This window comes from Curcuma longa, chromosome 1 (assembly GCF_044706935.1).
Source record: "Curcuma longa cultivar G26 ecotype Majalengka, Jawa Barat chromosome 1, ITB_CL_G26_1.1, whole genome shotgun sequence".
NCBI lineage: Eukaryota > Viridiplantae > Streptophyta > Magnoliopsida > Zingiberales > Zingiberaceae > Curcuma > Curcuma longa.
Genome location: NC_133861.1, coordinates 23,702,945 through 23,713,712, shown reverse-complemented (window position 1 = coordinate 23,713,712; position 10,768 = coordinate 23,702,945). Strand labels below are relative to the sequence as shown.

The 10,768-nt window shown below is 41.0% G+C and overlaps 1 protein-coding gene and 1 pseudogene across 4 annotated transcripts; one reads left to right on the top strand and one right to left on the bottom strand.

The window, feature by feature from the left end:
- Positions 1 to 1,578: 1,578 nt before the first annotated feature.
- LOC141821819 (uncharacterized) lies at positions 1,579 to 2,103 on the top strand (annotated as a pseudogene).
- Positions 2,104 to 5,714: 3,611 nt separating this feature from the next.
- On the bottom strand, positions 5,715 to 8,650 carry LOC141844155 (transport inhibitor response 1-like protein). Of its 4 annotated transcripts, none has more exons than XR_012603113.1 (4): positions 7,741 to 8,634; positions 7,106 to 7,610; positions 6,151 to 7,027; positions 5,715 to 5,990 (listed from the first exon to the last, which is right to left on the bottom strand). XR_012603113.1 is itself a non-coding variant. In XM_074732194.1 (4 exons), the coding sequence occupies exons 1-4, from the start codon at positions 8,617 to 8,619 to the stop codon at positions 6,269 to 6,271; spliced, it is 1,809 nt and encodes a 602-aa protein (XP_074588295.1). In that variant the 5' UTR covers positions 8,620 to 8,650; the 3' UTR covers positions 5,715 to 6,268. The 4 variants fall into 4 exon arrangements, 2 of the variants coding, with proteins under 2 accessions (XP_074588295.1, XP_074588279.1); XR_012603114.1 differs by having other exon boundaries at positions 5,715 to 5,979; XM_074732194.1 differs by having other exon boundaries at positions 5,715 to 7,027; positions 7,741 to 8,192; positions 8,527 to 8,650.
- Between the last annotated feature and the right edge of the window lie 2,118 nt (positions 8,651 to 10,768).

Genomic DNA, 10,768 nt, shown 5'->3' with positions numbered 1-10,768 from the left:
GATCACGATGGAGGAGGATATTGCTCGGCTTCGTCAAGATTCGAACTCTTATCCTCTTCTGTAAATCTGTTTCGTCGTAACCAACTCAGCTATGCCCCGAGGACATGATCGAACCCTATATGGGTTAACCGGCGGGGGCATTCATGTTGCAATTATTTTTATTATCTAGAGGAGATGGTCCAATATGAAGATGATTAATGAATACAATTAAATGGAGAACTATGTAACATCAAGTTGATCAATTAACAAAATTAAATGAAAATAAAACAAATGGATGCTGGCAATTTGCTGGATGTCGGTAGAAGCCATTACGCATACACAGATGGGACGATACGCTAAGCAAGTAGGTTAGTCGTAAGTCCTAAGTCATAATAAAGGATATAAATAAAACATATTGAATTTATAATAATTAATATTAATTTATATATATGCAATAGCAATATTTTTTATTTAATAAAATAAAATTAATAGTTATAAATATATAAGTCAGAGTTTATAAATAAATATTTTATATTTTATATTTTATATAGAACTAAGAAATAATCATTTGAAATGCATGCAGATTAAATATATAATTTATTGATAATCTTAAATAGTAGTAAATTTGATTAGTCAATATACGAAGAAACTCGTGACTAGATGTTCCCAACCTTCCAACCAATCCTTTGCAGTGTTATTAATTATTTGATGCGGTAGAAATCTATTACGTTATGTTATGTGAGATAAAATTATAAAATCAATTCATCTTTAAGATTAAAAAATATTAAAACCATTTTACCTGAAGAAATCTATTACCTTCACGCAGATGGACATAAGTATGCACACGTCAATCTTAATTTTTCTAAACCTTTAAACTCCTTCCTCAAGCCAAACCCTAACTTGAGCGTCGAAAGTGATTTGCCGGGACTCACCCTCAGCACCATTCTAATTTTTTTTTTTTGAGTACTTTTCAGGTTTCTTCATCTCTTCGGATGACTATCTTCGAGGAGTGTACACGTCAATAGTTCGTTGGTCAATGGGACTCACTCTCGGCACCATTCTAACTCTCTTTTTGAGTACTTTTCAGGTTTCTTCATCTCTTCAGACGACTATCTTCGAGGAGCGTACACGTCAATAGTTCATTGGTCGATGACTTGATCATCCATGGTATTTTAGTCGGAACAATTAACATCGTATGTGGGAAATCTAAGCCAAGACGCTGCAATGGTTAACACTGGAAGAATTAATGACAATCATGAATCCATTGAAGAGAAAAGCTACAACGAGAAAATCTTCTCTATTAGAATGTAATCCATCTCCACTTTGGATTAAAATCCTAACTTTCTTTTCTCCCTCACTGATGAAAATTTATATCTTTGATCTCCTCTTTAGTCTTCTCTCTTTCTCCTCCATCTCCCCTCTCTAGTCGTCGTCCAAATCCCTATTGCCCTCCGATCGATCTTCAATTCCTCATCTCCCCCTCCGGTCCCCCTCAACCGCTGTCTCCGATGGGAAGAAACACCCAAAACAAACGCAACTAAGCAACGAGCCTTGAACATTCCTCCTCAAATCTCGACCCAACTTGTCTTCCAAGACGCCATGGCGATCTTCTGTTCTTCCTCGTCTTCTTTTCACTTCTTCTTCCTCCTCCTCCTCCTCTCCTATCTTCTCCTTCTCTCCCTCCTTGCCGTTGAAGACCACTCCTCGACTTCCAACACCACCACCATCTACGATCTCCTTCCCTTGGTACAACCTCCCCCTCGAGCCTTCTCCCCGACATGGTCAAGTCCTTCTCTTTGAATTCCAACGGAAGCTTCTCTGTCGATCTCAACGACCCTTGCTACGTCGACTTTGAGTACCTCATCTTACTACAAGACCGAGGTCTCTAGAGTCGTTAGATATGGCAGCATCAAGGACCTCAAGGAAATCAACGTCCATCGGTTCTTGATTTGGCTGGGAGTTGACACCATCAAGGTCGACCTCCCACCTTCCTAATATATATACTTCCAAGTTGTGTGGATCATGCGCAAGCTCAACGTTGAGCAGTGTCGGACGGTGCACTCCTGCACCGAGAATAAAGAGCTCCTAGAGGGAGTTCAGGAGCTTTTCGATTGGTCTTTATAGCTCCAAAATGACACCACACATACGACGAATAAGTTGGAGAATGATTCCTACAACATTTAAATGAAGTGCAATTTTCTAGAAGAAAAAAATAATTTGACTATTACTGCAACTGCGACGGTGTCAGCTCAAAATATATACTCTTTAACAAATGTCATCAGATAAAGAGTCATTCCTACAATTATTGAAGTAAAGCCTCAACATTGAGCATAAATCTCTCTCCGGATCATCATGATATTTTCTTTAACACTCTTTATCTTATAATTCATTTATCAGATTACTAATTCTTACATTATTGCTTCATTTAATATTTGTTCACTTAAAGTGTCTCTAGAAACTCTCAAGTGCTTCTAAAAACTCTCTTAGTCTTGGACCAGTAACATCCATCAGCAATTACCTTTCTCAAGGTCCGATCTCTTTAGACTCGGACATAGTTGGGGCAAAACGTAAAAACCAATGATCTCTCCCATTACTAGTGAATCTAAAGTCTGAAATTGACGACGGGCCGACCTTGCCAACAAAGGGCTCCGACAAATTTAAACTATTTTATCAATGTTAGAAATATAGTATTGTCAAATATTTTCCATGATGATCTAGGATATTATAGGCCTACAACACCGAGCCCCGAGTTCGCGACTTTGCCTTACAACATACTTGGAACACCTAGCCCCGAGCTCGCGACTTTGAATTATGACAGGCCTGAAACACCAAGCTCCGAGCTTGTGATTTTGCCTTACGACATACCTGGAAGATCGAGCTCCGAGCTCGTGACTTTGCCTTACAACAGACCTGGAACACCGAGCCCTGAGCTCGCGACTTTGCCTTACGACAGACTTGGAACACCGAGCCCTGAGCTCGTGACTTTGTCTTACGACAGGCCTGGAACACCGAGCGCCGAGCTCGCGACTTTGCCTTATGATAGGCCTAGAACACCGAGCTCCAAGCTCGCGACTTTGCCTTATGACAGGCCTAGAACACTAAGCCCCTGAGCTCGTGATTTTGTCTTACGACAGGTCTGAAATACTGAGCCCTCAGTTTGTGACTTTGCCTTATGATAGATTGGAGCCCTGAGCTCGCAACTTTATCTTACGATAGACTTCGAGCAACGAGCCCCGAGCTCGCGACTTTGCCTTACGACAGGCCTAGAGCATCGAGCCCCGAGCTCACAACTTTATCTTATGACAGGCCTGGAGCATCGAGCCCCGAGCTTACGACTTTGCCTTACGATAGACTTGAAGCACTGAGCCCCGAGCTCACAACTTTGCCTTATGACAGGCCTGGAGCATCGAGCCCCGAGCTTATGACTTTGTCTTACGATAGACTTGAAGCACCGAGCCCCGAGCTCACGATTTTACCTTATGACAGGCCTGAATCATTGAGCCTTGAGCTCGAGACTTTGCCTTACGATAAACTTGAAGCACCGAGCCCCGAGCTCAAGATTTTGTTATGGTCACTTTATCCATATGTGGCAGAGCGATGACACCTCATCAAGTACAGTCCAGTTAGTCGAACTATGACTCTTTCAACTATACTAATTGGGGATGCTTGTGATGTGGAGGAAATCTGTTACCTCCACGTGTCATGCAGATTAAAGTTATAAAACCAGTTTATCCTTAAGATTAGAAAACTCTAAGACCATTTCACCAGAAGAATAAAAAAATATTTCAAAAAACATGAATAATTAGAATGCGTATATCGAAACAAAATTTCGTATCTCAGAATATTTTCTAAACAGACACTAATATTTCAGAAATCAATTATATAAAAGGTTGCCTATATTTATGGATATAAGTATGCATACATTAACCCCAATTTCCCGAAGCTTTTAAACTCCTTCCTCACGTCAAACCCTAACTTGAGTTTCAGAGTGATTTGTCGGGATCCACCCCCGAAGTCATTCTAACTCTTTTTTAAGTACTTTTCAGGTCTTTTCATCTCTCGGATGACTATCTTTGAGGAGTGTGCACGTCAATAGTTCGTTATTAGTAACTTAATCATCTACAGTATTTTGACCGGAACACTATTGATGGGCCAATCTTCTCTTCTAAATTGGTTGGCAAGATGCTTTGTATTTGGGTACAAGAGCTAATGCCCTGCCTTTCTCCTCTCTTTGATGCAAAACGTGATAACACTCACGTCAAGGGCTCCTCATGGCCGGCCCCACAACTTAACGAAAGGAGGTAGGGTTTAGGCACAGTAAACTCCTCTCTTGGATGTACGATAGAGCAATTCTGAATCTTTACGGGCCGGAAACTTGTCTTCTTTGTGATTTTGAGCATTTGTGCAGCCTTGAGGAGCATTGCAACTGGTCAATATTAAGCTTCTTCTCGATAAATTAGCAAGGGAAGGCGCAAAATGGATTTAGGACTATGAACATCAATTTCGAGTCATGTTTTTGTATCATAAATCCCGAACATTAAGGTAGAGGGTTCACCAAGAGGGAGAAACATATAAGTTTTCTAAAGGGTTTACGGTTCTATTATTTTCTGTATACTCAAAAATCATCCTGAGCTAACCTTTCCCCTGAGCTTTGTTTCCTATTCTACATGTGGAAATTGTGAATGAAGAACAGCACAATAAAATGATTATGAGTTGCTCGAAACGCCTTCACCTGAAGTAACATGCTGAACTGGAAGTTGAGCTAGACTGTGTTATTATCACTCATTAGCCGCGATACCGATCTTGTTGCAGTAATTGAATACTTTTCTGAAAATGTGAAATGGCTGCAGATCCATGTAGTCTTGGTGCATCAAGTAGTAGATTGTCAGGATTAATAGGAATTAGGAAGTGATCTCAAGCTGTCTTCTTGTCCGTATAACAATGCTAGCAAAACTCTAAAAGAATAAGACACTTTAAAAGGAATAGGACCTAATGCAGAATAGAAATTCCCAGTCATCACCAAACTTTGAAGGGAGGAAAAAGGTTACAGAAGCTTTTCAGAGAATTTATGCTGATGAACATGAAAAAAAAGGTTTCTTCTTTTTTGTGGTCAGTTCATCAACAGAACATTTGTTTTATTAGCTACGTAATAGAAAGTCATGAATGATGACAGACAAGTAAATACAAGATCAGATTAGTTGAACTTCCTTGACCAATGAATGGAAGAAGTTCTCTCTTTTTACCTTTCTTTGCACTAATGTTAAACTTCTTATTTACACATCTGACTTTGAGCAGTTCATACCAAAGATATTCTCATTACGTAATGCATCAAGTGGAAACATGGAGGGAAAAAAGAAAGAAGGTAAGAATCATTCTTTATGGTTGAGAATATCATCTAGTGCACAAATTCTCCATCATTAAAATGTCAAACAGTAAAAAAATCTTTATGCAAAAAGTCACTGTCCAAGGAACAGTATTATGAAGCAGGCAGATAAGGAGCTAGAGTTTACTTCAAGACGAACAAGCACACAACTAAATCAATGCTAAAAGTGAGCTGGAATCAGATGCATTGAATAGACTGAGGAGTGATTTGATCTTGGGCAAAACAGTGTTACTTCATTTTTCAAGCATTTAGCAGCCAATAAGTCAACTAAATATTGATTTTGGTTCAAATAAGTGAGTCTTTATTCATTTGCCACCAACCAAATACCAAAATAATGGAGATGGAATTGGAATTCAATAGAAAAATGTTAAACTCTTCATTAAAGTCTGAAAATTCTCCCAAAAAATAGAAAATGAAAAGCAAGTTCCATAATGTTACCTTGACAAGATCATGGAAGTAAAATGAAATCCAGTGATAACATAATAAAGTTTCAATTTCCAGAGTACAAGGAATAAGAACAACCCGGAGACTTAAAGATTGCATTTGCTATCCATCCGAAACTCCTTGAAGAAGCCATTTTTTAAACTTACGATGATTGCTTGGTTGCAGAGAGTTGTCTTTGCAGTAACTCCAAATGGATCAGGTCATAGGCAAGAATCCACAATTCAGGTGCCATTCCAAATGCCGAATTATACGAGGAAAATAATAAATCAATAGAGAATCAAGAAATTTATCCTCTTCATGTTTGGTGAAAGAGTATGATTCAGTGAGTTATAGAAAATGCTCACCAAATTCACTTTGCTGTATCACATTTCTGGTCCTCTATCCACGACGAGCTCCTCGGTTAAACCTAGAACTGAAAATGGCTAATTCTTCTCCCTTGTATCTCAATTGACAGTGAGACACCTACAAGATGTTGACGAACGGTGGCACATCATCCCTTGGACCTTCCAGGGACCGGTACAAATACAACTTCTCCACAGTATCACTGTCGAGGTCCTTGGGCCGATCCTCAATCTCTTCTACCACCAAGCTGGGCATCTTCTGAGCCACTTCCTTGCAACCACTTAAAGTTAGCTTGCATGAAGACATCCACAAGAACCTCATATTGTAGTAATGATGGATCCCTGAGAGTAGACCTATATCACCAAAAGGGCTGTCCCTAATCTCCAGCTTTTGTAAACTGTGACAGCCTTCAAGCACATACTTCAAGCTCAAATCACTGTCTCCAGCGAACGCCACTGAGAGGGTCCTAATTGACTTCCCATGCGTTGCAATGTACTTGAACACTTTGTCAGTGAGCAGACCAGAGACAGCGAGCCTAGTTAGTTTATTGCAGTTCATAACAATGGCCCCAAAGCCTTCATCCATAGGTTCCCCGGTGATGTGATCGGGGCGGTGGCGACCCATGATGCAGAGGCGGAATACAACCAGATCCTGGCAGTTCTTGGACATGGCTACAACGGCAGCATTAGTCATTCTCTGGCAGAAGAACAGGATTGATTGGAGCTTCCGGCATCCAAATGAGATTGCCACAAGACCAGCATCAGAGACTGAGCCCTCTGAGTCCTCGGTGGCCTCGAAGGGGAACACTCTGAGTTCATGAAGGTTCTCGCATGCCTTGGCCACCGCCAGTAGTCCTTCATCACCAACGGTGTCAAGAACCTGAAGAATAAACAGAGTTCAAAAGGCTAAATTTGGATTGAGAAATAAAGCAACTTGAGAGAAGAATGGTGGAATTACCCAGAAGGTGCGGAGGTTGTTGCATTTGAGGATGACAGGCTTGAGCTGCTCAGCGGTGATGACGGCATAGCTTAAATTGAGGGAGACAATGTTGGCGCAGACGGGAAGGATGGCGGGGAGGTGCTCCGGCGCCACTTCACGGAACCCGGATAGGCAAATGAGCGACTTGGACGCGACAAAGGCTTGCTCGAGATCAGCGACGTTGAGATCTTCGGCGATGCCTGGCCGGAAGGAACCGGTGCCGAGGTGGGTGAGATGCGGCGCCCGGGCCATGAGGCGGCGGAGCTGGCCGAGGGATACGTTCTGGTTCACCCGAAGTCTCCGGAGGGAGGGCGATCGAGCGACTAGAGCCTCCAGGGCGGAGAAGTTCACCGGGCAATTCACGCACTCGAACGACAACGACTCCAAAGAGGTGGTTGTCTCCGGGAACCTCGAGATCCAGTCGACGACTTCCTCCTCCTCGTCCAACACATCGTTGTCGATCAGATCCAAGATTCTCAGGTTCCTGCAAGTGAATCGGGACTATCATTCGAAGAAAAATTGATCCAAATGGGGGATTTCTAGGGGTGGATGATCGAAATTAGGTTTTGGTGTTTCGAATCAGCTCAAGGAGGAAATGAACCCGAGAGGAAAACCTGCAGAGCGCAGCGATGACGGCGAGACCGGGGGTGCCGAACCCGTCGCAGCAGATGAGTGTGAGATCGCGAAAGCAGGGAAAGGAACGGGCGAGGAAGGCAAGGTCGGCGTCGGAGACGGTCATCCGCTTGAGGCAGATGCGCTCGAGCCAGGGATAGGCGGTCGCCATGGCGGCGAGCCAGGGGGAGAAGCGGGCACCCCAGCCGAGGGGGAAGAGGTTGAAGTCGGCGAAGCGGGGACGGCCCTTGAGCACGAGCGCCCGGGCGCAGCTGAACCGCCGGACGACGCGCGCCGGCGACACAGCGTAGCAGTTGCCGACGGAGAGCTCGCGCCGGGTCTGCGCCTCGGCGCGATACCAGGACCGGCACACCAGCGACGCTGCGTTCCGATCTCGCGGGCAGACCAGGAACTGGAGCACGTTCTCCAGGACGTTCTCCAGCACCTGGTCCGAGTAGGGCGGCGGCGGCGGGGTGTCGGGTCGCCCCCCATCACCGCCTCCACCGCCACGACTACCTCTGCTGGGCCCTTCTCCTACCCTCCCGCCCTCGACAGCTTCAGGGGACCACCAGCTCGTCTCCTCCTCCTTGTTCTCCTCCCTATCGCCGGTTTCCTCCACTCTCGCCATCGATCTGTCCGATTTCAGAGACCAAAATTCCAAAAAAACAAAAACAAAAACAAAAACCCTGCACTAGTAGCCGGGAATCGAGCGGAGGAAATCAGAGCGAATCGAGGAGGAGGAATCAGAGGCGACGGTGAGAGGAGAGTGTTCGAGCGAAGAAGGGCATGTGCGATTTGGGCCGGTGGCTTGGTCTCTTTCTCCGTGCCAGTGGTGCCTGGCAGTGGCTGTGGCTCGTAGTCGTAGCGTTGGGATTCTCCATGCCTCCTCACCACACGAACAGCTACTTACTGCCTGCTTGCTATGTTTATCTGTGCCTTGAGGTTGTTTCACGTAAGGCATGTGCTATTTTACTGGACTTCACCTGCCTTCGATTCCACTGATGCCTCCTCCTGCCTTTTTAATTTTTAAAAGGGTGGATCCTATTTTAATTTTCATAAAAAATATTTTTTTTTTATTTTTCAGAATTTCTTTCATCTATTTTAATTTTATATAAAATAAAATAAAAACTTAATTATTTCATCAAAAAAATTTATATAAAAATCATTAATGATATTAAAAATTAATTTTTAATATATATATATATATACACGATGATCTAAATTTATTCATATTTTTATTTTTATTTTTAGAGATTTAAATTTTTAAAAAATATAAAATAAAGTCAATAATAAAATAAATAATAAAATTCATGAAATCTCTTAATTTTATTTCATTTTTATTTATTTATTTGAATCAGATATTAAATAATAAAAATATTTTTTGATTTTTATTAACTTCTTTTGTATTTTAAAATTTTTTAAATAAAGTTTCAAAATTAAAAATATAAATATAAATAAATTGAAGAGATTATTATGAGTTAATTGTAAGTACAGATAAATCAATATATATCTCTCTATATAGTATGATATTATTTATTTTGAAATTAAATTATTATGATTTTTATTTTTAGACTTAACTAAAAGGTCTCGTACTATTAGAGATATCTTCCATTTTATAACCTCATAATTTTTTTTCATATATTTTCAATATAAAATTTTGATTGTATCTCTACATTAATGAGATAATTTTTTTACAATGAGTTTTTAAGGTCATCAAGACTTTTATATAAAATTATGTAATAAAATAAAAAAAATTTATTCGATTCCATTTGATTCAATTTAAATATAAAAAATTTAATTTTTTATTTTATAGAAAAGATATTTTAAAAATCAAATGCACTTTTGAGAAATTCAAAAAATTTCTTTCTTTTTATTTTATTATATATTTTTTTCAAGTTTCTGTCTCCTCAGCCATCTTAACTTGGATTTATTCTCTTGTCACAGATGACTAGTGTTTGCTTGTATAGAAAATAGTGTAAAGGCTCCGTATCATCAACAACTAGTGAGCCATTTTATCTTATCTTTAAATATGAAGAATAATTTCACATTCAATGTGATGCAGTGACCACCCAAGCATCAATAAAACCATTGATTCTTTGATGATGATGATGCTATGGTGCACACTCGAGTTACTTGCCGCCTCCAACCATTTAGATCTCCTCCTCTCCTAGTATCTCCATTATCAACTCCTCGTCCCCACGGGCGGTGTTACGATAAGATATCCAGGTTATCACCCAGGCACCCGCAGTTCAAGGTCCCCAACTACGACGTATTTGGCTGAATTTTCCTCCAAATGGATAACATCAATCTGTTCCATGTTTCCAATTCCCTCGGCCACCACGCTGCGCTTCTCGATTTACTCTGATGGCCGATAGGAAACTTCCGTGGGGCCGGATGGGTCACCCCTAAAGATAGTCAATGAGGCTAACTAGAATTATCATTTTTCCATTATCAACTCCTCTTATAGCTTCTTATGAACACTTTTATTCAAATTATATTTCATACCTATATTATGCATTATTTCATTATCAGTAGAAGTTAAGATGTTTAATCTATATAATTTATCAATCAATATTGAATTTAAAAATAAAAAAATTTTATTTTCAAATGAATAAGAATAGCCATATTACTCGAACACCTTAACTCAGTTGACTACGTCTGAGTCCACCTAGAGTTGAGTCTACCCTTGTCCAATTACAAGTCACTCAACTCTCGTCTCACTAGCTCAACTTGCTCATACTTCCTTTCAGCTTTCGTCCCTCAGATACTTACTTCGGTACCATCCTTCTCGCTCCATTAAACTACTATTCTACGTCTTCTCGTCCCTTAGACGCATTGAACCCTGTCAGCTCCCTTCTCGTGCCATATTTTTCGCTCGCTTGTATCTTCTGCTAAGGTCTTGCCATCTTTGATGCTTATCATCCTTTTTGGTCCCTCGAGTATCCCATAACATCCTTCACCGTACTCCAACAGATCCTCAATCATCGAGTATATGTGTGTACTCCTACGTCCATACATACTTAGACACAT

Excerpts from the sequence above, each read along its gene's own strand:
- LOC141844155 (XM_074732178.1), bottom strand. The coding sequence starts at position 8,366 with ATGGCGAGAGTGGAGGAAACCGGCGATAGGGAGGAGAACAAGGAGGAG. Across the intron at positions 7,611-7,740 it reads GTCATCGCTGCGCTCTGCAG|GAACCTGAGAATCTTGGATC; the intron begins GTTTTCCTCTCG and ends ATTCACTTGCAG. Across the intron at positions 7,028-7,105 it reads ACAACCTCCGCACCTTCTGG|GTTCTTGACACCGTTGGTGA; the intron begins GTAATTCCACCA and ends TTTATTCTTCAG.